Consider the following 24,775-nt stretch of genomic DNA (forward strand, 5'->3'; position numbering starts at 1 on the left):
GAAGAGGACAGAAATACTGGCACTGCCCAGAAACAGCCAAATGGAAACTCATTAGAGAGCGGATCGACCGGCAGCCCTCCGCATGGCCAGCGGGGCTCTCCTTATGCGACCTTGCTGGGAGTGGTTCACAGCTCCATCCCATCCCTTTCTCTGCCTCCAGGGTCTGACAGGGACAGCAGCAACCCAAGGGCTGGGAGTCAATGCTAGACACCTTCTGGCTAGAAAATGCAGAATACATCTGAAACAAGGATGAGGAACAACTGGGAGAGCTTCGTGAGGGCCTGGGGACACCTCTGATCCCAGCAGCTTCAAAATACAGCCTGGAGCAGGACAGTGTGCTGAAAAAAGGCTGCAGCTCAAGGATGGTGGAAACAAATCCCATGGCCTGCACCCAAGCCACTCAGCTCAAGTGCTGCCAAGCAATTCTGTCGTGATAGGGATGGAGATGGATGCTTGGGAGAAGCCAAAAGCACTGCCCAGCTAATTGTTCGCTATCTGATTGTCTACCTCCTGGGTTCTGCATCCTCATTTCCAGCACTTACCCCATCATATGTCTGCCTCAATTGTCTTCAGCCAGCCAAAAACATGCCGTCCTGCTTCATGCTCTCACTTGGGTTAAAGGCAGATAAATCTCTGAGCACCTGGTCAGGTCTGGGGGTGCCAAAGTGCAGTCTCACATAGGATTCTCACACAGTGTACTGAGGGGTAGCAGCAGAAAAAATAAAAAAAAAGACACAACTATTTCTATCAACATCTAGATTAAACAAATAGAGCAATTGTCTGAAAGGATCCCACGGTGTGGGCACACACCTGCAGCTGATGTGAGAGGCAGAGGTGTGCCAAGGTGCTTGCCAACAGCACAGTGCTGCTGGGCTCTAGTGCCTCCGCCAGCACAGAGCGCTCCATGAAGATACTGGAGCCCAGAAGGAACAAAACAAAGCCCTTTGTAATCAAATTTTTCTTTTGGAAAATAAACTATTGGAAGTTCTGACATTGGAAATTCCCTGTTGGAGAGGATTAAGAGAGAGAATCATCTTGGAAGACTTAGAAAAGGGGCGGGTTGTCCCAGCATGGAACACCACGTTGATGCACCAACAAGGCCTGGTCTTGCCTTGCTAGAGATTTCACTGCCTGTGTTTGGTTTACTTTTAAGTCAACACCACATTCATCACCGTCGCCAGCAGGACCAGGATCTAACTGAACAGCTGCACACAGAGCTTTATCTTGCTGCTACACCCCTACTTCCTCGTGAGTAACCTGGGGCGGGGTGCAAATCATCCCTCTGGAACAACAAGGGCTTGTTTTCCTCTATAGGTCCCTGACAGCCCTCCAAGTCCATGGATGGCTGAACCGTGGCCCTGAGATTATTCATCTTTGCATGCAGGCTCCTACAGAATTGTCCTCTAACCAAAACATGGGTAAGTGTCCTTGGCCCAGCCATGACCATGTAAAACACTGCTAAGTCACAGCACCGGCTCTGGGAGCCAAACGGGCTCGTTTCCTGCTTAATGACTGAAAAACTCATCTCCCTCCTGGCAGAGTTGGAATAAGTTGTTTGTTTGGTGGGGTTCTGTTTTGTTTTTGAGTTCAATCACTCCTTCAGTTAGCAATATGCATTCCTCGTGATTGTGCCAGCTTGCAGAATAAACAGCAGGGTGGTTTCTCAGAGGATGTCCTTCCCAGGGTCAGCCATCCTACGTGCTGACTCCAATGCTCTGCTTCTTGCAGTCAGCTCCATTGCCCCACTCCTGCCAAGTGTAATCTACGCTGTGCATGGTTATCCCAGAAAACTGGAGTGATGAAGGATGGATGTTTGGGGTCTGCTTCTTTTTAGTGGTATCAGCTTTGCTTTTAGCATGGCACAGAGACCCCTTGAGACTCTAGCAAAGCAGAAATGGGTTCAGCAGTGGCAGCCTGTGCCCTCAGACAGCCCAAAGCAAGCACTCTAGACATGCACAGACTCCTGCATCTCTCAGGCAATTAGCTTTCTGGAACTGCGTTTGCGTGCCTGAATGCAGTTCATTTTTGACCTTGGTAATTGTCTGAACAAGAACATCCAGTTGGGTGTCCTTACCTGATTAGTGAAACCTTCTTTGCATCTGTGTAGGTGCTCAGGGCCCAGCTGATTCCACTGGCAAATCCTCCAGCACTGCTATCCATAAAGACAGTGTCAAACCAAATCCCTGCTGTAGGGCTGCAGTCCTGGTTGTGATATAAATAGTAAAAGAAAGGAAATACATTGATACTGCCAGAATATTCCTCCCATGCATCGTCTGGGACTATTTCATTTTGATGACCACAGCAAAGCATGCACTTCCTTATTGTCAAAATGGTGTGAAGAGGCTTAGGGTGTACTGCAAGCTAGAAGAGAATAGTCTGCTGAAATGAAATGAGGAATGGTACAGACAGTCCATCCTCTGCCTCAAGACAAGGTCAACACGACCTTATGCCAAATCTGAGCTGTCTGTAAAGACTTCCACCTCTGCAGTCACCAGGCTATTCTGGGGTACTGCTTGAACTCGAGAGCATTTGAGCTCAAGGATGAAAGCCCAGCGCTCCAACATGGGTTAGGATGGTCCTCAGGGGGAAGAGGTCCATCCTCTGCTTGGTCTGGTGTCCCTGTCAAGACACTACCAAATGTGGGATCAGCACTGTAGTCACTGAGCAGCCTCCCCCACTTTAGATTTTGTGACCCATTGAAGTATTGTTGGCCCAACCATAGCATCATAGAACGGCCTGGATTGAAAAGGGCCACAACAATCATCTAGTTTCAACCCCCTGCTATGTGCAGGGTCACCAACCAGCAGACCAGGCTGCCCAGAGCCACATCCAGCCTGGCTTTGAATACTTCCAGGGATGGGGCATCCACAGCCTTCCTGGGCAACCTGTTCCAGTGCGTCACCACCCTCTGGGGGAAAAAAATCTACGAGCATTTCACCTACAAGGTATGTTGATCCATTGGTTGTTGGCATGACTCCCCAGCTAATGCTAAAATGAGTGATGAACTTCACCCAGCTCCAGGCTCTGACCCTAAAAGCGTTTCTCAGACCTCATCTCCCAGGCTGAGTGGGACCTGTGCCTGCTTATTGCACTCTGTTCAGCCCAAAGCAATCCTTTAGCCATGAACATATCATGTCACTGCCCAGGTTGTAACACCTGTGTCTGACACGACCTTGTTGAGCTGGAAGTGATTAACTCGTGTTTGTTCAGCTATTGTTTACCTTGGTAATTCCTGGGAGCTGTCAAGTGACAGCCTTTGCCAACTATTTTACCACCTCTCGGCAGGCAGTGGTTTGAATTACATTTTTATCAGCTGAAATGAGACGTTCCCACAGGATCAAATTCACCTCGACCAAGAGAGTAAATCCACAACTTAAGGGCTGTTCCTGTTAGAATATCAGTTTCTGATGGGAGCTCTCCCAGCTAGCTTTTTGTTAGGCGAGGGGATGGGGTTCCCTTGTTATTAAGGCATTAGTTGGAGAAAAAAAGGTGGTGGAATTTGTAGGGATTTGTAGGAATTTGGAATCTGCTCTGTTTACATGAGCAGCAAAAAGGCTCCTATATGAAATACAGCTTCCACCCCAACGATGACACTACAAACATTCTTTTCTAATCATGTGACTGTGTTTATCTAATTGCAACCAATGTCAGAGCATCATTTTCCAAGATAATTACCATCAATTGGCCATTTTCTTTAGGGGAGGCTGCTGGGGTCGTTCTGGTAGCCTCCAAATGAGATATGGTCACGCAATAACAAAATTTCACAGTCATATTAATAGACAAAACCCATATCAAACCCCTATGGGCCTTGTACAGAAATAGCAGGGGCTCTGAGCAACCCTTCCCTGCCCTTCTTGTTCTGCACCAGCATGATGGGAGCGGGTCAGAATGGGCCTTTATAAAAGTGCCAAGGGCTGATAAGAAAGCAACCACAGAGCCGAGGGGTCTCATGATTCGGGGATGACTGCAGAGCAGCACATGCTCAGGGCTGCTCTGCTTCCACAAGGGCACATTTCTCTTAAAGAAGCTGCCACTGAAATACTGCTCTTTTCTTTGCGTGTCAAGGCCACAAATGACCAGCTGAGCCCCAATTTTGACCATACCCAAGTTATTTGGATAGCCATATCATTGAGTTGGGGGAGAGCTTCCCATAAGGAATGCAGTACCCTAACAGACAGAACACTAGGAATTTATGGCCACCTATGGGCCTGCATTCAAGAAGCCTCCCATACCACTCTGATCCCAAGCACTTGGGACCTGGTAATTGAGTTGGCAGGTCCTCGGACAGGGTCTTGTTATGATGTTAATTGGGATCTATCAGCCCGCTGTGCTGTTTGGGTGCACTGAGGCGCACAGGCTTGCAGACACACTTACGTAAGGACCGTTCAGCTCACATCTCACCCCTGCCAAAAAACTAATTGCTTTCTCCAGGACAGCATCTCTGCTGGAAGGGGGGCTAAAAATCAATGTATGGCATCCAGAGATCAGGCATTCCTGATACCCAGCGTCTGTAATTATCACTTTTTCTGTACAAAATCCATTCAAGTTTGGATTGAAAAATCCCTTTCTGGCTCCATCCGTAGGTTTTACCCTAATCTTGTTTCAAGTGAGTTAGTGGGGGGAAATAATTCCCTGCACCACGCGGGCAGAACACGGCGGCCGAGTGGCCAAAGCCCTCCAAGTCTGGCTGCTTCCACTGCACTCAGCCTTTTTAGGGCAGAATGTTTTTCTCCTTCTTTGATGAAGATAAGGAAAGGGTTTCTTTTCATTCTCTTTTCCATTCTCTCCTTTCTTTAGTATATGTAATACAGGAATTCCTACTGAGAGGCACAGGGAGTGTTTTACTTTGAGGGCAAACAGCAAATACATCAACAAGACCATCTCTGCTGACTGGATTATTGCAATTTAAATATATTCCTCCAGGTACATGAGATGCTTAGTATTTGTTTGGCTTTTAAAAAATTATTATTATTTTTTTAATCCTGTCAAACCATTTTCTGCTAACTGTAAATGAGGGGAGTCTGCTAATTAAGGTATCTGCTCCTGGTGTAGCTCATATTCTCCAAATTGCTGGGAGGGCAAACAACATAGCTTGGGCATCCAGCTGCTCCCATTTCCCTCATTAGAGCTGCTGGTTTAACAAGGTGAGGTGGGGCACAGAGTAGGTTTGGTGGTGGGATGTTTGGCCTTTGCTTATGCTGTGCCTCTATGCTTGCCTTTCCTGGGGAGGTGCTTTAAGACCGGTTGGATCTATGCTCCCTGCACAACACGAGTGGTTTGGCAGTGAGTCAATGCTTCCTCTAACCCAGCTGGGCGGATGAGGTCTGGGGCTGGCAGAGCCAGCCTGCCCGCGGCCCCATTATTTGGGGCGGTCACGGAGGTGGGGCCCAGCAGTGTGTCGGGTAACGGGGCCGGCCATAGGAATGCCTCTGGTTGTCACTTAGGCTTGTCGTGCAAGATGGGGAGGAAGCTGGATCTCTCTAAGCTGACCGATGAGGAGGCCAAGCATGTCTGGGAGGTGGTTCGGCGTGACTTCAACCTGCGGAAGAAAGAGGAGGAGCGGCTGGAGTGAGTACCTGTGTCTGCCAATGGGAGCTATAGGTTCCTTCCTCTTCTGTTGGGTATGGATAAAGCAGTGGGCATGGAGGAGAGAGCTGTAAACTGAACATAGTGTTTGACAGGTGATGTTATCAGCTGCGTCAATGCAATCAGGGCAGTTGATGGGGCAGCTTATCTGGCCCTGCTCAGTGCACCCCACTGGCTGGCGGGATCCATTTCCCAAGTAGTCCTTGGCTGTGTGGTTAAATGGGGGTCTTCTGCCACTGTGCTGTTTTGGAGTTCTTGTATGCTTCGTAGAATAGAATCATAGGATGGCTTAGGTTGGAAGGCATCTTAGAAGAGTGTAGTGGGACCTGGGAGCCTACATACCCTGGAATGGCCATTGGAAAGTAACTGAGAGGAGTACAGCAGTTGTTGGGGAGCTGAAATACCCTCCATGGCAGTCTGTGCCACGCTGGGGTAACTTCAATGAGCCACAGATTGGGATAAGATAAGAAGTCAGTGAACTGCAAATCGATGCATGCGCTATAAAGGAAAGGAGTTAGCAGCACTGTTGCAGCCCAAGCAAAGATTTAATGCAGGTTTTCCCTGAGTGTGTGTCAGGAAACGGCATTGTTTTCAGTGTCAAGGGAAGCAAGTAGGTTTGTAAAGTTCCCTTTTCATGGTATGTGAGACACTGGTTCACTTGTGTGATGTGCTTCGTGATACAACAACAGCTGGTGGGAAAACAGGTTCCTCTGCCTGCAGTGGGCTTCCTCGTGCTTCTGAGAACTCCCTGTTGGTCTGGCCAGGCACCTTTGCAGCAATTAACTCGGAACGAGAGCCCCTGCCCAGCCACAATTCCTGCATGCGTGGATGTGTTGGGCTGAGTGATCCTAACCACTGCCTGCACTGAGGATGCTGAGCAGGGCAGATGGGGTGTGCCATTCACCACAAGCTCTCAGCTGGAAAGCTGGGAGCCTGCTGATTACATATCTGATTATTGTGTGTGGGAGGCAGAGAGAATTCCCTATCATTGCCATTCTGTAGCTGGTAGCTCAAAAGCAGGAGGCAGATCAGACAAGGGTGCTGTAAAACCTGTGATTACTGGAAAGGGCAAGTGTCTCCTGTATGACGGAGCCGTGCTTTGCCTGGAGGAGGGAGGTGGGGACATACATTGCTGTGCCCTACAGCAAAGCAGTGGGCGATGTGAATTCCTCACTGACTTGACCTGGCGCCAGACTGGCTTAATTGGGTGCCCTGTGTGTGGATCCCATGGGGAGTGTTGTCTGGCTGTGGGTCAGCCATAGCTGCAGCTGAGCCCTTGAGCCTCCAAAGAAAAAAGTATCAAGGCTGGGATCGAGGCAGAGATAAGCACTGAACTCAGGTAGGGTAAAGAAAAAAGGGTTAACTAAGGAATAAGGGGAAAAGCTGGGCTATCCTGTGATCCCAGCTTATTCTTGTGTGCTTCTCTGCTTCTCACCCGAGATGCAAAGTGCTGCGATGCCCACATCCCAGCAGTCATAGCCTTTATATTTAGCTTTCCATTTGGACAAGCATTGCAGAGCTCAGAGGTGCTTCTGGAATCCTGCAACCTTTAAATGCCCTGTTCTGCTCCATTAGCTGCTTCCTGCCCTACACAGGACCTGCGATAACTCTGTGGGGCCGGGCACTGCTGAGGTTTACAGGGCAGGCAGATATTGGGTGAGCTCTGAGCACGAAGAAATGTGCTGCTGTTGCACATGGCTTTTCAGAACAGGGGCTGGCCCTGCAAACAAAAGCTGAAGGCAACAGGAAGGTCGGGTCCAAAGTCAGCTCAAGTAAGAGGAACCCATTTTGTTGCTGGCAGGATAGCAAGTCCTGTTTGTCTGGTTTGTACAAGCAGGAAGCGATAAATGTGATTGAAATTCATTCTATGAAAACAGGTGAGTGTGCTTTGTCCTCTTGTGTAGCACAGGCACCATGAGCAGCAACATCTTTCAGCACAAGCATATCACCCAGTCAGAGGTGCATGCATGGGCTCACCAGCCCACCTCTCTGTCTCCACCAAGCTAAAGCTGGTATAGACGTATGGCATAGCATATATCCCTATACAGTCAGGTCATACCAGGCCACCCTGGGTGTTGGGCAAGCTTCAATGCACCTGCATGCTGGACAAGAGGATACATGTTCAGTTTCTCTGTGTGAGAAGCTGGGACATGATGGAAGAATCCCACTGACCCTGCTCCCTTTGCTCTGGCCATCCCCGCTTGGTTCTCTGGGCCTGTCTCAACGTGCAAGCCTTGAAGGAATGTTCCCCCACTAGGTCTTTTTCTTCCCTTTCAGCCTCCTTTCAGTGTTTTTGTCAGGAGCTTTTCACTCAGCATTGACAAGGGCTTCTGCTGCCCAGAAACCACACAACTATGTGCCTGAGGAATTCAGGAGCAGCCTATGCAGGGCATCCCAAAGCCTCCTTAAAGCTTGCTGCCAGAACCCCCTCCTTTTGGGACAGAGCAGCTGGTATCTCCCTGCATCCCTGCTGCTGGTTCACTTTTTGCAGAGCAGTGCAAGGATGGGCTGCCAGGATGGACAGACGGAGGCATGCAGGTTTTAAACTGGTTGGACTGAGGCTTGTCCTTCCTTTAGCAGCTCTCACGGGTAAGGGATGGGAGGTGAAGGGGTCTGACTGGCTCCGAGAACAGGAAAAGGCAGTCCAGGGAAAGATTGGATCCTGCTAGAAGTAACCTGGGCTCGGTGTGGCAAAGCTTGAGATCAGCACCTAAAACTGGAGCCCTTTTGGTGAAGCCATGGATGAACGCAGCGTACCACAAATTCAAAGGCAAGCTGAGTCCCTGGGAAGCTTTCTTCTTCTTTGTTTGCTGTTTGCTCTTCCGGACTGAGTGCTGCTGTGCCACTGGGGTTAAGATCAGGGCAGCGGTTTGGGCTTGTTTAGTACCTGCTTCCTTGGCTTGTGTGCTTAGAAGGTGGTTTGTGAGGCTGCCACAGCCTGCAGCTGGGTGGGATTTATGTTCTGGGGTTTGTTTTATGTAGCTATATATAAGCTTACTGCCTATTTTAACATGTTGTGTCCCATAGTGAGTGCAAGCTGCTCCATCAGGAAGCTCCAGAGGAAAGCTTTGCACTGGTTTAGGTGACCAGATGCAGTGCAAAGCCTCCTGCTTGCTTGAGTCTTCTGGTCCTGACCAATTTCTTCCAAACACAGCTTCCTCACCCTGCCCAGATGGAAAACAAGCCTGCTAGGGCCTCTTGCAAGTCAAACACCATCTCTCCACCATAGCCCAGAAGGCAAACAAGCCTGGGCTAGCACAGAGAACAAACAGAAAGCCTTTGGGCAAAGCCTCAGGCCCCTAAAAGTTTGGGTTGAAATGCATTTCAGCTGTTGCAGAGGGTTTGGTGGCAAAGAGATGCCCCATGCAGCAAAAAAGACTGATTTTCAGCACAGCCAAATCTGATCTGTAATGTAGCAGTGGCAGATCCTGATGCACAGGGACCTGCTCTGAATGTGGAGCCCACTGCCTTGCTCAGTTTGGTTCAGTTTTACCCCGTGATAGGTTATTAATTAGATTTGCCCTGCAGCTGTTTCCACCAGCTGTGGGCCTCGAGGTGCTCCGTGGAAAATCATTCCCTGGGCTGATCGAGTGTTACTGGGTTTGCCATGTGAGAGGCTGCAGAGCTCACTGAAATGATATTGTGTGCTGGGGAAAGGCATCCGGGATGAAAACATAACAGTCGGGGGAGAAATCATGGATAGAGTGATGCAAGAATCAGAGTGGTAGCACTGATTTCCTTGGGGTTACTACAGGTGTCTGGGGCTGAGAGCAGAAGGGAGCTGCTGTTGGGTGCCGTGTCACCACCTAATGCACAACTCTCTGTTTATGGGATGCGTGTGCAGGGACCTGAAGTGCAAGATAGACCAGGAAAGCAGCAAGAGAGAGTTCCTGACCCACCAGTCCCACCTGAATGAAACGCACTGCGTACACTGCCTGCAGCCCTTCAAGTTCCTGCTGAACAGCAAGCGGCAGTGCCTGGATTGCCGCTTCTACACCTGCAAGAGCTGCAGCCGCTACAACAAGAGGGAGCAGGGCTGGGTCTGTGATCCCTGCCGCCTCTCCAGGTATGGGCACTGGGATGGAGACTTTCTGCAGCCTCAGCCCCACGCTCAGTTTGTTGTCTTAGAATTGTTTGAGTTGGAAGGGACCTCTGAAGGTCACCTGGACCAGCTTCCTTGTGATGTACAGGGACAGCTTTGTGCTGGTCTGCTTTCTATCCGACCTCTGCTTGTTCCTCATACCCTAAGGGTGACCCTTTTGCTCAGTGGGGTGGGAGTGGGGTGAGGGTCAGTTTTGGTGATGCTGTCTCACCTCTGTATGCAGGGTGGTGAAGATCGGTTCCCTCGAGTGGTACTACGAGCATGTGCGGTCCCGCTTCAAGAGGTTTGGAAGTGCCAAGGTGCTGCAGTCCCTCTACGGCAGGCTGCAGCCAGGGCAGAAGGGGAATTCAGCTCTTCTAGGTGAGGACAAGCGCTGGGGTTTCTGCTGTCCTGCAAGCTGGGCAGGAACTTGAAGGGCTGCCAGCCAGGGAAGTTAGCACTGATATCCATGAAGCAGCAGGGTGGGATGTCCAAGCTTCATATTCAGCTGGGGTTAACTTTCTCACCTTGGCTTACATAGCTTGCTGAGGAGTATGCTTAACAACTGGCTGTGTGCTGGCTGCCTGCAGGCTTGATGTGTGGTAGATGGAGCAGCTTCAGCTCCCTGCTGTCACGTCTCTGTCTGGCACATACAGCCAGCAGGCACAGAATCTGCCACAGCCATGCCAAGCCCTTGGGATTTTAGGGTCTGAGGTTTGAACCTGGGTGCTGTGCACGCAGCAGCCGCTGTCAGCAGGTGGCACTGGCTGCCAGGCTCAAAGCCTGTTTCGGCACCTCAGCTCTGCCCATGCAGGGCTGTGGTTTGTGTACCCAGCTGTGATTGCCACCTCTGCAGTTGGTGTGCTTTCTTGGCATCAGCACGATGCCTATGGCATGTGTTTCTGAGATTTCTTTTTATTTAAAAAGGACAAGAGAATCACAGAATCGTTCTGGTTGGGAAAAACTTAAGATCCCCATGTCCAACCCCAACCCAGCCCGCCATGCCCATATCCCTCAGTGCCACATCCCCACGCTTATGGAACACCCCCAGGGACAGTGACCCCACCACTCCCTGGGCAGCTGTGCTATTGCAGCACTGCTCTTTATGAGAAGGTATTGTGCCTAATATCCAAGCTGATCTTCCAAGTCAAGCTCTGTCTCCAAGCGCGTGCTTTGTTCTCTCCAAAGAGCCTTTGATGGTTGTGCCTTGTGATGGCTGGAGACTGAGAACTGTGGTTAAGTATTGCTCTGAGGCTTGTTCTGTTCAAGCTATGTAGAGAAAACATTTATTTATCTTCCTCCTCCCCCTGCCCTTTTTTTTCCCCTCTTGTTCAGGTCTTCATGACAGAGTTTACAGCCTGCCAGACATCAACAGTAAGTCAAAAAGAGAACTGCAGCGTGTGTTTGCTTTTTGCCCCCTCTGGTTGTGGGTACCCTAGGGCTGCTCAGTGTGGCTGGGACCAGGAGCCTTGCTGCTCATCCCCTGCCCTGCAGCACCCCTGAGGCTTCTGAGGGCAGACTCTGAAACAACAGGGCTTTTTGTTGGCTGCCAGACTCGTGGCTTGCAAGTACTCACCATGATCTCAGAGCATCCATGTCATGTGCTTGAAGCTGACCGTGTTCATAACAAATGCACTGAATACGTGGGTTTAAGCTGTGTTCTTCTTTCACAAAGGGTTTGGTCAACCCTTTGCCACTGAACATTTTGCTCTTTCATGAGGATTTTTTGTTCCTTTTCTTTCCCTTCCTTTTATTTGTGCCTCGTAGGCACTACAGTGCAACATGTCAAATAAGAATTGAAGGAGGTGTTTCCAAATCAGACTTTCTGATGTGCACTGGTGGGACACCAGGATGGGGGGTTGCCTGCCCCAGAGTCAGTACAGGAGCTGCCCGTGCTCACCATGCCCTTGTCTCCTCCAGGTGAATGCCAGTTCCCTGCCAATGGTGGCACTGGGGATGACAGTGATGATGAAGATGAAGTGCTCCATGGAGCTGAAGCAGAGTGCTACAGCAGAGTAAGGACTTCCCTGCAGCCACTCATCCCTCCTGGGTGCGGGGTAGCCTGCATTGTGTGGCGGTGGCTGGGTTCTGCTTTGCTCTCTGCCCCTCTCTCAGACCAGCTCATGTCTTTCCCCATATCTGGGGAGGTTTGTTCCCAGAATCAAAGATACGGAGCTGCTTCAGACTCCAAGAGCAGCTCCTGAGCCTCTTTCTGAGGGGTTCAGCTGCTCATCTTACCTTCAGTACCTTTATAAACCAGCAGAGCATCTTGCTGTCTGCTTCTGGCTGCAGTCCTGATGCAGAGACCATAGAAACGAGATCTTTAAGTTTAGTCCTATGCAGTCCTATGTAGCTGGCTCCCTGCAAGCAGGGTTCTCCTGAGAGCCCAGTGTTCTTCAGAACAAGTGGGAGCTTCCCCTACTGGAAGCTTCCCACAGACAGATTCGTGCAAACCAGGCAGATGAGCCCCTCCTTCTGCTTGCCATGGAAGTCAGCTGAATTTTCCTTTCTCGCCCTTTCCATGCCAAGATGCGCAAGACAAAGCGTCTGCTGTCCGTGCACCCCTTTGATTTTGAGCTGGACTCGGAGTACTCTGCCCAGTCTCGCCGCCAGTCTGCTCAGCTCTCTCCAGTGGCCATCAGCCCTGATGCTTTCCAGGTACTGGGCTTGCCTTTCTCCCTGTTCTCTTCCTGCTGTTCTGGCTGTAGTGTTGCACAGTGGCTTTGGGAAGCAGTGGTGCCAATCTCTGTGCAGAGCCCTGCTATTTCTTTTTCCATTTCAAGCCCTTTGCCTGAGTTAGAAACAGGAGAGCTGACTGCAGTGAGGACTCTCTGCATCTCTCCCTCCAGATCTGGGCTGATCCCTTTGCTGGCTATTTCTTGTGCTGTCCCAGAGCTGTGGGACACCCTAGCTTCCAGCCAGTGTTTGGGAGCAGAACATTCAGCACTTAAGGAATGCTGAAAGCAGCTTTCTCTCCCACCATCACATCCAATTTGGGGCTGCTTTCCCCCATGCAAGGCTGGATCTTGAGGCCCAAAACTTTGTCAGCCTGGCAGATGGGGCTGTGCCTAGCTCTCATAGAGGCTAACAGTGCCCCCTGGCAGTCATCTGAAAAATTGCTCAGAGATTAAAAAGCCTTTAAGCCAGGTTGCTTCAAGCCGGTGCTATACAGGGTCAGTCTGTGCAGCTATTGGAGGACGAAGCAAGGAACCGCTTGGGGAGGTGGGGAGGGCAGTCCCAGCATCAGCCCCCGTCTCTCAGTCCTTCCCAGATTACTCTGGCCCAGCTGAAGATGCCCCCCAAGAGCCCCGGCTGGAAGAAGCTGACCTGGCAGCTGTGTTCCACATCTTGAGTGAGCAGGAGCAGCACCTCAGCCCTCCGGAGCAGCACTTCAGCACAGAGGTTCGGTTCACGCTCAATGCACGCAGACGGAGCCTGGACAGAAGTTCAAAGCCTGGTAGGTTCTGGGCTCCAGCATTCCGCTGGGAAAAAGTGCCTGTAAGAGCTACCCAAGCGATCTTCCCCAGCATTCGTTGCACCTTAGGAAGATGTGCTCCCTGTTTTCATAACTTACGTGCCATGTGGATAAACTGCTTCCAGCACCCAAACTGAATGAGGAGCAGTGCCCAAACCTGGGCTGCAATATGATTGAAGAGGCATGAGAAGGTTGTGGTGAGGGTCCCAGCTGCTTGGGCTCTGAGAGGGTGAAGGGAATGTTCCTTGTGCCTGCCTGTAGCTCAGCAGGACCCTGGTTAGGTGGATGGAGTAGCAGGCTGAACCCCTGCAACTACTCTGCAGGAATGAATGAGTAAATTGACCTGCCTATTTGCTCGTCTGAGGGATGGGACTGACATCCAGGGCTTTGTGCTGGGGGCTGTAAATCTCTTGGGTCCTGACACTGAAGCTTTCTCCCTCCACAGGCAGCCCCTGGATGGAGCAGCCCCGGTCCCCCTACTCTGCAGATATGGACACCTCCGATGAGGATGTGAAGGGAGCCCCAAAGCTCACTGCTTGCTTGCCTTACCACATGAAACACCGGAGCAGAGCATCCTCTCAGGAGAACATCAGCCACAGCTCAGGAAGTCAGGTACCAAACAGTGCCATTGAGGCTCATGGGGTGGCCTAGGGGCCGTCACATCTGCTTGCCACACTGTAGTTGTGTGGCACTAGGTGAATGAATGTCCAGGCCGTGCTCAGCCCTCAGGCTATGAGAAGGTGGACATGAAATGGGAAACCAGGCTGGTACACGGGAAGGCAAGTTTTCTGCTCATCCCCCTCTTCATGGTGAGGAGATCAGGCTTTTCACTGCCCCATTAGTATTACACAGTATTCCTCACATCAGTCCTTCTATTTCTATGGCCTTGACTGGGAGAAACTGTACCCAGTGTTGTTGCAGTAACAAGCCTGCCTTCAATGCTGTTAATTTCTGTCTTGCCCCTGTTAATCTACGTGCTACCTATAGTTTTATGTGTCCTCATTCATCAAGTGAATGGGCTTTATGATCAAGGCTTGGAGGGGAATATTTAATCAGCCTTGAGCTCCTATTCTTTGGCAGCGTGGAGCGTTCCGGCCCTGGTAGGACAGGGTCAGGTCGACCTGTCACGCATTTCTCCCAAGTGATAATAGGGGAACAGCCTAGAGAAGGGTGTCAGGAAGGCTGTGCGCTTGTTTTAATTGTAAAGTGAGGACCTGCAGTTCTTGACATCACCTTTGAGAAAGGATGTGAATGGTTAAGCCTCCCCGACCCTCTTCAGCAGCAAATTGCACATTGGTGTCTGACCACACAGATATCCAAGGGCAGAAGTGTGCTGGGTCCACTTACAGCTGTGCACATCTTGGATGCTGCTGAGCACCCTGCTCTGTGTGCCTCCGTGGGGGCATCTTCCCTTTGGCCTTTATTTCTCACAGCATATGTGCAATTTGGTGGATGTGCTTCATTTTTCCAGCCCACTGCAAATGGAAAAAGCTCAGCCTGGGTGTTCTTAATGAGCCCACGGTACGTTAGGCATGAAATGTGTGCTGTGCTTTGCAGTGGGGAAATGGGGCCAAATTCCCACCAGTGCTTCAGATGACTTCCTTCATCTCCTCTCCCAGCCCTGGTGTAGGAGCAGTGTGCTTGGTGTTATGTTCTGTTGCAGCACCACCAAGGCTTTGACAGCACCTCATCACTCTAATGGTTACAAGGCATCTCCTAATTCCCAACTCAACCCCATTTGTTTGTATGCCAGTATCGTTCATTAGCTTAAGTAGTAGTTCATCCTTCCTGCCCTTTATGTAGCTGATGGGTTTACAGCTAGCAACAGCTAGCAGAGCCTGCCCCTTGCCCAACAGGAGGAAATGGGGCTCTGTGCTGGCCCATTTAACCCCACAGCAACACACATGGCTGCCACTGCTACCTCAGGACAGGCCAACAGGAGCCCAAAGAGGACAGAAAGCCAGAGCAGCTCTTAAAGCATGTTTAAGAATTAATCTGATGATGGTTCACATAAAGTGTTTAGGCAGAGATGTATTTACCAGCTTTTGTTGTTTAGAGAGCAGTGTAGGTGGGCCAGCCCCTAATGGTGGGATACACCCTAATAGGGTGCACCTCACTTTGCACAGTGATAACTGGGCACTAAAGCCAGCCTTTCTTGAGAAGAATGAAAACCAGCTCTTCCTGTCCCTGTAACCTGCTAACAGCCATCTCTGCATTGTGCTCTGACCTCTCTGAGCCGCTGCTTACTGGAAATGCAGACTGCACCAGGTGCTGAGCTCACATCCATCCCCTCTCCTGAAGTTTATGGTCCATCACAGGCTTCTCATTGTCACCGGAGTGCTGCAGGAGTCAGGCCCAATGGTACTGAGAAACCACTTAGAGCTGGCGTGGATTGCTTCCTGCCTGTGGGTTTAATGCTGCTTAAAGGCTCATTCAATTCGGGGCAGTAATTGCAACACTCTGCTCTCCCCAAGTGCCAGGTTGTTACATCCATCTTTGCTTAAGCAGATGCAAGCTGTTGTGAGGATGTAATTAATGAAATACCAGCCAGCGCAAAAACTCGGTGAGAGGGTGGAAATGTTTCAAAAACAAAGTGGAGCCCTCACGTCTCTTTGTTGCTCCATTTATTTACTGCATTTGCTGCTCGTCTCCTTTGAGTGGGAGGCAGCCACCCGGAGCAGGAGTGATGCAGCAGGCAGCGTTTTATCTGTATGGAATGGGGGATATTTTACATCATTTGTGTTTTATTTGTTTGGATCAAAGGAGAAAAGCCTGGTCCTAAAAGAAGTAAAATATTTGTTTATGAAAGAAGAAGGAAAAATAAAGAGGTTCCCTTTATGCTTTCAGTCATTTAACCATAAAAAAAAATGTGTTGTGGCTCTTGAGCATAGAAAGCCCTTTTCTCCATGATATTCAGAATTTGGTCTTTATTCCTCCTTTCTTTTCAGTTGGTAGAGGGAGGAGGAAAAGAGGGCTGAGAATCCTGACAGATCAAAGCATGGAGAAGAGAGAAAACTTCAAAGTGTGTTGGGAAAAATGTTCAGATTTGTGTTCCGATTCACAGTTCCTCATGGGGAACTCCTCCCTTCTTCCTTTCTTACCCTGTGATGTATTCAGCAGGGTATCACGGGGTAAACGGATGAGCCATCTGAAAAAGGCTGCGGTAGGAAAAGTGCTACTTAAATTAATTTGGGGCAAGATAAATGTCTGCGTTATAATCCTGTGCCTCTGGTCACGAATGGATGCTCTGGGGCTGGTGGTATGGTGTGGTGGTCTCCACACTGAAGCTCCCGATGCTCTGGTGGGACTTGCAGTGCTCCATGGATGCAGCATCACTTTGAGCATTATGGTTTTGAGGAGAGGTTCTGCACCTTGTGAAGCACTTCAGGGTGCCCAGGGTAACAGTCCTTCACTCTCTGATGTCCAACACAACGTGGTGTTTTGGTATCTTGGTCTCTAGCACTGAGGGACATGATTAGTGAGAATGGTGGGGATGAGTCAACCGTTGGACTAGATAATCTTAGGGGTCTTTTCCAACCTTAATGTTTCTATGATTCTTTTTTTTATTTCTGCTGGTTGCTTTCCCCCCCAGGCTCTTCTCCCACTGTTCTGTCAATGGTGGCTGGTCTGTTCTCTGTTCTTTTCTCTCTCCTTTCCTCTAGATTCATGAGCTCAACAAACGCATGTCAGTGATTGAACGCGTGCTGAACCGCTTGGAGGAAAAAATCCTGGTGCGCTCTGCTGAGGTAACAGGGCAACAGGGAGAGAGAGGGGGCTTCACTGGCCCCTTCCCCTCATTGGCGGAGGGGTTTCAGGGAGAAATCGCTGCCCTGGGTCACCCCAAAAGCAGCATGATGAGGAGGTGCAGTCCCAAAGTGGAACCACAGGAAAAAATAAGCTTGGTCCAGCTTCCCAAAGGGCTTAACTCCTCTTGATTCAGGTAGCAAAAACATTTTATAGTAGGGGAGAAATGGAGGCAAGCTTAACTTAGGACATTTGAATCCCTGTGCAAGCTAGTGCCGGGCTTCTTCTGCACAAGGAAAAAACATGTTTCAGTTTGATTCTCTATTAAGTGCTCATAGGAGAATCAATCAATATGTATAGAGAAGTGTTTTGGTTATTTTAAATGAGAGCTCTGAGTCAAGAGGGACTTCTGCATCTCTTCTGGGCTGCTCTTGTCTTGCTGTGCCATCAATCTCTGAAGGAAATGTCTAAATTAAGTTAAAGTTGGGTAAGGATGCAGGATCTGTGAATACATAGGTTGCTTAACATTGATTTTGGGTTTCTTATTTTAGGCTATGTACTTTTCCTTCATGTGAACCTATTGCAGTGAGGTGCTCTGGCCACTAATGGCTCAGTAGGATGGATAGTAATAATTACAAAGCAGTCCCTCAGGCACGGGGGAGGAACAACGTAATGTCTTATTCTTCCCAAAAGTCGTAATGGGGACAGCTGTTTGGTGTTCCTGTTGGAAAATCTGAGTGCTTTCTCATTGCAAATCAGACTATTGGCAGACTCTGATTCAGCACAGCTGCGTGACCTAAGGGAATGGGAGTTCTCCTTGCAGCCCGGTGCGCTGCCTTTGGGTGCTGGGGATGTGTGCCCTCGAAGCCACCAGCTACAAATGAAAATGTGGTGGTTTTTGGTCCCTATTCCCTCATGTGTTTTTTATTTATTATTTATTTATTTATTAAGGGGAAAACTCCCATTTTTCATGGGGAAAACCAAATAAATTCTATGTGAACAAGTCCATTCTGCTGTTGTTTCAGTCTCCGGCCACGGAGTCCCAGCTTGATCCTGATGCTGAGGAGGAAGAGTTGAAGAGGAAGCTGGAGGAGTTCACCAGCAACATCAGTGATAGAGAAGTCTCTTCTGAAGAAGAGGAACGTGAAGAAAGGAAGGCAGTGAAGAGACCAGAGATGAGCTCCTCCAGTGATGACATAGCCAGTGAAGCTCGAAAGGTAATCTGTGCCCTCACTTACACCATGACTGTGTCTCTTGTTCTGTCATATATCAGCTTGATGTCTCTAGGGCTGTGGCTTGTCTGGATCAGCTGCCTCTATCATAGAGCATTCTAAGGTGGAAAGGTTGACCTGCACAGATCAATTCCAGCTCGGGATAGGAAAGTCTTAGAGTATTGGATCTAGATCTTTCACCTTAGGAAGACTTGTAGGCTCTCCTAGTCTGAGTCAAGAGTTGAAAATAAGTTCTGTTAGTGGGCTGTAAGACCACTGCCATCGTGGGAAGGGACACAACATCCACATTCATGCAGAAGGGTCATACACACTTAGCTCAGGGTCTGGATTCCATTACAGGGATGCTATGGAGAAGAGGGTCATGTTGGGGCTAGAAGAGCTCAGTGATGATTTGGCATTGGCAGCCACCTGCTGTGTCTTGAAATGTCTCTTCCAGACCTGCCAGCAGGTCCCACTTTTCCCCACATATTCCCCAGTAGGGCCATAAGCATGAAACGGGGAGGTCAAGGTGAGACAGATGACACGGGGATTATGCAGCTCAGCTCCCAAGCAGAGAGACGTCCAGCCTTCTGCATTGCAGTGACACTCATTGCAATGACACTGTTGCAAAGGCAACAAATACCGTAATAGTGAGTGAGAGATGACTGCAGTGACGTGCAGGTGGAGGAGTTTGGGTTAAAGGCTGTGTCAGTGCCTATTTTTACAGCAGCCTGCCTTGCGGTTTGTTTGAGAGATTTCTGAGGGCATCTCATGAGAAAACCCTGTGACATTCTGACATAAGTGATCTGCAGTTATCAGAACTGAGTTCAGAGCACATCCAGAAGTGGGGAGCACAAAGCCTGATGAAACACAGCACCATCTCCATGACCAAATCCAGACCTGGGTCTGGAATTCACATAATCATCAGTTGGTTTCTATGCAAGTCCCATCCAGTTGGGAAAAAAGGCTTCTAATGGGGGAGCGCTCAGATAAAAGCGACGTTTGTGGTGTGAAACATGAAACTCTGCTGTACCATGAGGGCACCATAAAGTGATAAGAGTGTCAGCTGGGCCGAGTTAGCTGGTTCTTCGCAGAGTGGCTTGCCTGGAAATACGTGCAGTGGTAAACAAAACTGTTTGTCTTTGTCTCCAATGCACATATCACCCCAATCTCCTTGGTTTCTAGGGAATTATCAGCTGAGAGAGGGATGATGAGTTTCTTGGGTCTATTTTTATGAGTGCTTTATGACTTACCTAGCAAAAAGGCTAACGCGGGCAGCACTTAGAGGCATCACAGCTGTTTGCGCTCCTTGAGGTGGGAGGGGAAGGATATCAGCCCCAGGCTCTGGCAGCAGGGCAATGTTACACTTCTTACATGCTTTTCCAGTGTGGTGACACAACTGGCTGACCTGGCAGGAGAAGGGGTAAGAGCATCATCCCATATTCAGGTTGGAAAAGATCTCTAAGATAACAACCCCAGCCTGCCCCACCATGACCAATGACCACGTCCTTCCCTGCCACATCTCCATGGATCAGGAATTCCGCAGGGATGGTGACCTTACCACTCCTTGGGCAGCCACGTTTTCAGCCCCACTGGAGAGCCCTTAAGCCCTTCTGTTATCCGTTCTCCATCTTCCACTGGCTCCCCTAGGCCTGATGCCCCTCCATGCCTACTTGTACTGAGCTGTACACTAGAAGTGCACATTATGAAATAATTAAATACTCTTTTTTTTCCCTCACCCCTTCCTTTACTTTGACTGGGCATTCACAGAGGTCCTCAGCTCAGGCTTTGAGTGAGATCACGGCCAAAGCACTGAGAGCCATAAATGCCACGGAGAAAGCGGTCTCTGAGTCACTGCAAGGACAGAGCTGGGGCAGTGGTGGCGGTGCCTTGCATCTCAGCATGAAGGATGGGAAAGAGGCAGCTGAAGCATACCGTGAGCTTGAGGAAAATGTAAGGTTCCCCAGAGTCTCTGTGAGCAGGGAGGGATTTGAGGGTGGGAGTTCAGTGGACCCCCTCTAAGCCGCTTGTTAGTAGGTGTGCTGGAGGTCAAAGGATGAGCACTGCAGGCATATACGTATAAGGATGCTGCGACCCTCCCAGCTACGAAGCTGTGGGTTGTGAAGCTCAGGGTAGAATTTAGGGGAAGGAAATGTTTCTGTTTGCCTCTAAAGGACTAACTGAGGGTTGACACACTCTGATTTTCTTATATGCCTCAAACAGTAGGTTATTTGTAGTACATAGACACAGAGGTCCTCCTAGCTAAGTGCTGTAGCTGGAGATCTGAGCTTGGGCATCACACCTGTGCTCCAATAGCCATGCCTTCTGACATCCCCACTATCCCATCCCATGATTCTGAGCCCCTCCTGCTGTCCAAGTGAGCCGTGCTCCTTCCTTTGGGGTCTGACTGGTGCAAGAGCAACATTGAGCTTCCTGCTTCTTCTGCTCACTGGAACTGTGTGCTCATCCCACTGTTCCCTCGGGTCCCTGGTGAGTCAGGTCCCACTGCTTGCACTCTAAGGAATGCCACTGGCCTTGAGGATGTTTAATGATGCTCAATGGCCTGGCAGCAAACAGTGCCTTTGTGACTCACAGACTGAATGTCAGTGCTTGGTTATGGATATGCTGCCTCAGGGTTTTCTTTGGGGTCAGTGGGAACCTGTAGGACATGAGATGTGGGTGCTCAGCATGCCAGCAGATAGGGCTGGAGGAGCTGGCTGTGCATTAGCAGTACTGAGATTTTGGGATCGTTCAGCAAAACTGCGGCTTTCTGATGTTATTGTATAGACAAATTAACTTCTTCTAAATTGCTTTGCTTGGACTTGCATTCATGTAGTAGCCAAGGGGCAGTAACAGCACTTGAGTAACACATCTCCTCCCTAGCTTGCTGCCAATGGGGCACGCAGAGACAAAGAGCCCTGCCAGAACTGAGCAGTGCTGCCAGGGCTGCAGGGTGGGAAGGCAGTCATAGCAGCATAGCAGCAGGAGGGGAGTGAATAGAAAGCTTAATGGTGTGATCTATTATTTTTTTTTCCCCTTTTTATATCAGGTCTACCTGGCTGCTGGGAAGGCCTACCAGCTGGAGACAACCTTGACAGAGCTTGAGGAGGGGGCTCAGCACTGTGGCAGGACCGACTCAGAGCTGTCGGAGCTGGAGGACAAGGTGGCCTTGGCGGCTGCACAGGTACAGCAGGCAGAGAGCGAGGTAAGGGCTGACCAGGAGCTGCTTCACCTCCAGCCCAGTGAACACAGCTTGTTGGGAGTCCGCCAAACGCTGCCCACCTGTTCTGTTTTCCTCCCTCTAAAGGTATCAGATATTGAATCTCGGATCGCAGCTCTGTCCGCTGCGGGGCTGACAGTGAAGCCGGTGGAAAAGACAAGGAAGAAATCAAATGGGCAGGTGAGTGGGGAGGATGGGGGTTGTGAGCACAGGAAGGGCTGCCTGCCTGCTCCCAGCTGCTTCCTGGCTGCTCTGAACCTCACTGAGGATGACATGGGAGGCTGCTTTGGGGTGAAGCAAGCCCAGAGACCTGTGCCCCTTTTCTGTCTGCAGGCCTTCCACATCTGCTCCCCCAATCCCACCAGCAGCCCCGGGGAGTCTTCGGATGATGTTAAGGTGGGTACATGTTAAGCATGTGTTTGGTAAGCCTTAGTTCCATGTTCCAGGACACAGGTTTGAATGCTTAGCACAAGCAGCAGTGCATCCTTTGGAGGTACCTGTGTCCTCCCACTCATTCACTGCTTTCCCTCTCTTGCAGGCAATGTCTGGGCCACAGGTCCTCAGGAGGAGGTTCAACTGTCCCTTTGAAATCACTGGTAAGAGCCATGGCTCTGTCTGTGGGAAGACCTTGGCTCATGAGGTGCTTGTGAGCACCCCCTATTTTCTCCCTTTTTGGAATGCTGTTCCCTGTGCTTGTGTCCTGCCAGTAGAGCCTTATCTGTAGTGGAGGATCAGGGACAGCGCTGGGGACAGGATGAGGTGGCTCCCATACAGGTCTTGGTGGTAGACAACTGCCTGCCACATGGGCCATTGCTCTGCATTGTGGGCTTCTATCACCTTAGTGGCTCTGCCTTCAAAACTAGCCCTCAACACCCCACCTAAGACCATTGCTTCTTGCTTTAGCCATTTCTTCTCACTTGGTTGCCCTGGGGAGCGTATCCTTTGCCCTGCTATCTGCCTACCTCTGCTACTGGTCCTACTGCGAGGTCAAGAGCCAAGCCATGGAAAATGACAGCTTGGAATTGCTTGAAAGTAGGCCGTGACCTGAAACTCAGCCCAGCAGCCCATGTGGCAGAGAGCAATTGCAGAAAAAGCTTCATTCTGACAGATATCAGCAAATGGTGTTAGGAAATGACTTTTCTATTTCCGTTATCTTGCCTCATATGCTTACAGGCAGAAGGAATTGTTCTCCTTCCATATAACACCAAATAGAAGATGAGTGGAGGAAAGGAGGGGAAATATCACTTAATGCAAAGAAAGAATTGTGTTTCCCATGTGAGCAGACAATTACAAGTTCTTAATTCCAGGCTGAGGCTGGTGGTGGAAAGGTCTCCTCAGCCATCCACTCTCCTATGGCAAAGGGCAGGTGGATAAAGGCAGCCTCAAAGACACGTCAGTCCTGCAAAGAAGATAGGAGGATGCTCCATCAGGCCAGATGTCACTGGGCAAGCCTAATCCCCTCTGAATGGGATGAGGCAGCTCCATTCCTGTGTTGCCCTACTGGCTAGTCAGTGACTTTGCAAAGCAGTCCAAGTTGGTAGTGGAGAAAGGGAGATGACTGAGTGGGACAAATGTTGTAGGTTTGGGTGGTGAGAACTTGCCTGTGGGATGGGTATGCCCTGTGAGTGGGAAGTGAGGGGACTGGAGAAAGGTGAAGTGCTGCCAGCGGTGGAAAAGTCAGGGATGACACATGCTGTAGGGTCTGTTTTCAAGGAGCCAAGCTCTCCTTATGAAGTCCCAAACATGGAGCACTGCCCAGTCTCACCTTCTGCCTCTTCTTCCATTACAGGTTTTGATGATTCTTTTGACCGCAACTCGGTTTACCGTGGCTCGCTGACACAGAGGAACCCCAATGGGAAGAACAGGAGAGTGGAGCGTCTCTTTGCGGTACGTGGTCAGGGTGGCAGTGGTACCCATCCTCTGGTGCTCTCCTGCAATCCCCAGAGCCCCAGGAGGGACAGGCAACATGCTGTCCATATCACCTGGGGTGGCACGTGGGGTAAGGGACAGCAGTGCTGATGCCTTGCCTCTTGTGCCTTGCAGAAGCCAGTGATGACCCACCTGTCCTGAAGGAAGGGGCACCCACCACCTCAGCACACAGCCTTCCCCCAGTGCTTGCCCTTCCTTCTCCTATGGCCACGACCCCCTGGAAGCTGGGACAGAGAGGAATGAGGTGCTGGAGTGCAATACACATGGCTGGATAATCAGGAGGATCACATCTGTTTGAACAGGATGCTGCTCTCCTTGTCCCTTGCAGTAGGGACATTGTTCAGTTTAGTGGGAACCAGTGGTGGTGATGCTAGAGAAAGGGTCCCCATGGTTAAAGCACAGTGTCCCAAGGCCAGATGTGCAGCCCAGCACTTGTCCTGCTGTCCTGCCTCATCCTTGGGGTACTGTTTCCTTTCCCTGCTGGGAGCAATGAGCTCTTGACCAGCAACTCTTCACACTAAACCCAGTAAGTACATGCTGAGGCTTCTTGTCTGAAGCAGCTGGGCTCATGTGGGAACATGAGCAAGGTGAAGCTTGTAGGAAGAGGTGGCAGCTTTTGCCAGACCAGTGAGAAGAGGGCTGGGGGTCAGGCTGCCCAAAGGTGCCCTCTCTCCCTGCAAGGCTCTATCAGCGGGCTCAGAAAGAACCCAGCACCAAGCTCTCCCCAGGTTGCAGAGAGGTCCCCTTGAGGTGTGTCTGTGTCCCCTAGGGGCTGCCCTGGCCCTGAGCTCAAAGCAGGTAGCAGCAGCAGCACTGATAGCACCCTCCCACTCACCCAGGTTGGCTGTTTTTCTCCACCTTTTGCTTCCAGTAACTGGAGGCTGGAGGAGGGGGGGATTTTGTTAATAACTTCAGCTCAGTATCTCCCAGTCCCTGCCTTTTTACCTTTAGGTTTGGCTTTTATCATAGCAGAAAACTCACTATCAAGGCATTAGTTCTGCAGTCAACCTAGAGAAGTGGTGTGAGGCTGGAACAAAACCAGTTTTCCTTTATTAAAATGAAATCCTTGTGGCCTGAAGTTGAAAAAGGGTAAAGAATCACATTAACTGGGGTGCAACTGCACCTTCCCCAGCTTGCAAGCAATTGGTGGCACACAGGCATGTGCACCCTCCTCCCTGGAAAACACATGGAAGGTCTGCACTGATCTGCAGTTGATGAGCATCACGGAGCTCTGGGCAGTGCTGTGGGTTTGCTCTGGTTGTGCGGTTCAACTCTCACCCCACACACCTCTTGCTGTACCCAGTTCCATTGATAAGCCAAGTCCTTTCAGGTGGTCAGGCAGACTCTTGCCCCTCAGAAGCCCTCCTTGTGAGTTATAGCAGCAAACAGTAAGTTGATGTTCAAGTTGTAGTTATCCACATTAATATTTGCTGGTCTCCTTCTCTGCCTGCATGTGTAGAGATTATATTAATGTACACTACATCATACAATAAAGCCAAGAACGATCCAGAACCCATAGTCCATTTCAC

General features: G+C 50.1%; 1 protein-coding gene across 27 annotated transcripts; it reads left to right on the top strand.

Moving 5' to 3' along the window:
* The first annotated feature begins 1,291 nt into the window (after nt 1-1,291).
* MLPH (melanophilin) lies at nt 1,292-24,764 on the top strand. Of its 27 annotated transcripts, none has more exons than XM_085553416.1 (18): nt 1,292-1,418; nt 5,445-5,568; nt 9,431-9,652; nt 9,912-10,048; nt 11,003-11,041; nt 11,588-11,682; nt 12,197-12,325; nt 12,929-13,124; nt 13,588-13,754; nt 16,805-16,888; nt 17,912-18,103; nt 19,868-20,050; nt 21,147-21,302; nt 21,405-21,497; nt 21,651-21,713; nt 21,856-21,913; nt 23,107-23,204; nt 23,361-24,764. In XM_085553416.1, the coding sequence occupies exons 1-18, from the start codon at nt 1,379-1,381 to the stop codon at nt 23,385-23,387; spliced, it is 2,103 nt and encodes a 700-aa protein (XP_085409542.1). In that variant the 5' UTR covers nt 1,292-1,378; the 3' UTR covers nt 23,388-24,764. The 27 variants fall into 27 exon arrangements, with proteins under 27 accessions (XP_085409542.1, XP_085409554.1, XP_085409552.1 ...); XM_032445680.2 differs by lacking the exon at nt 1,292-1,418 and adding an exon at nt 4,796-4,923; XM_015868095.3 differs by lacking the exon at nt 1,292-1,418 and adding an exon at nt 5,265-5,283.
* The last annotated feature ends 11 nt before the right edge of the window (nt 24,765-24,775 follow it).

This window comes from Coturnix japonica, chromosome 7 (genome assembly GCF_054131305.1).
Source record: "Coturnix japonica strain WE chromosome 7, WE-NBRP24, whole genome shotgun sequence".
Classification (NCBI taxonomy): Eukaryota; Metazoa; Chordata; class Aves; order Galliformes; family Phasianidae; genus Coturnix; species Coturnix japonica.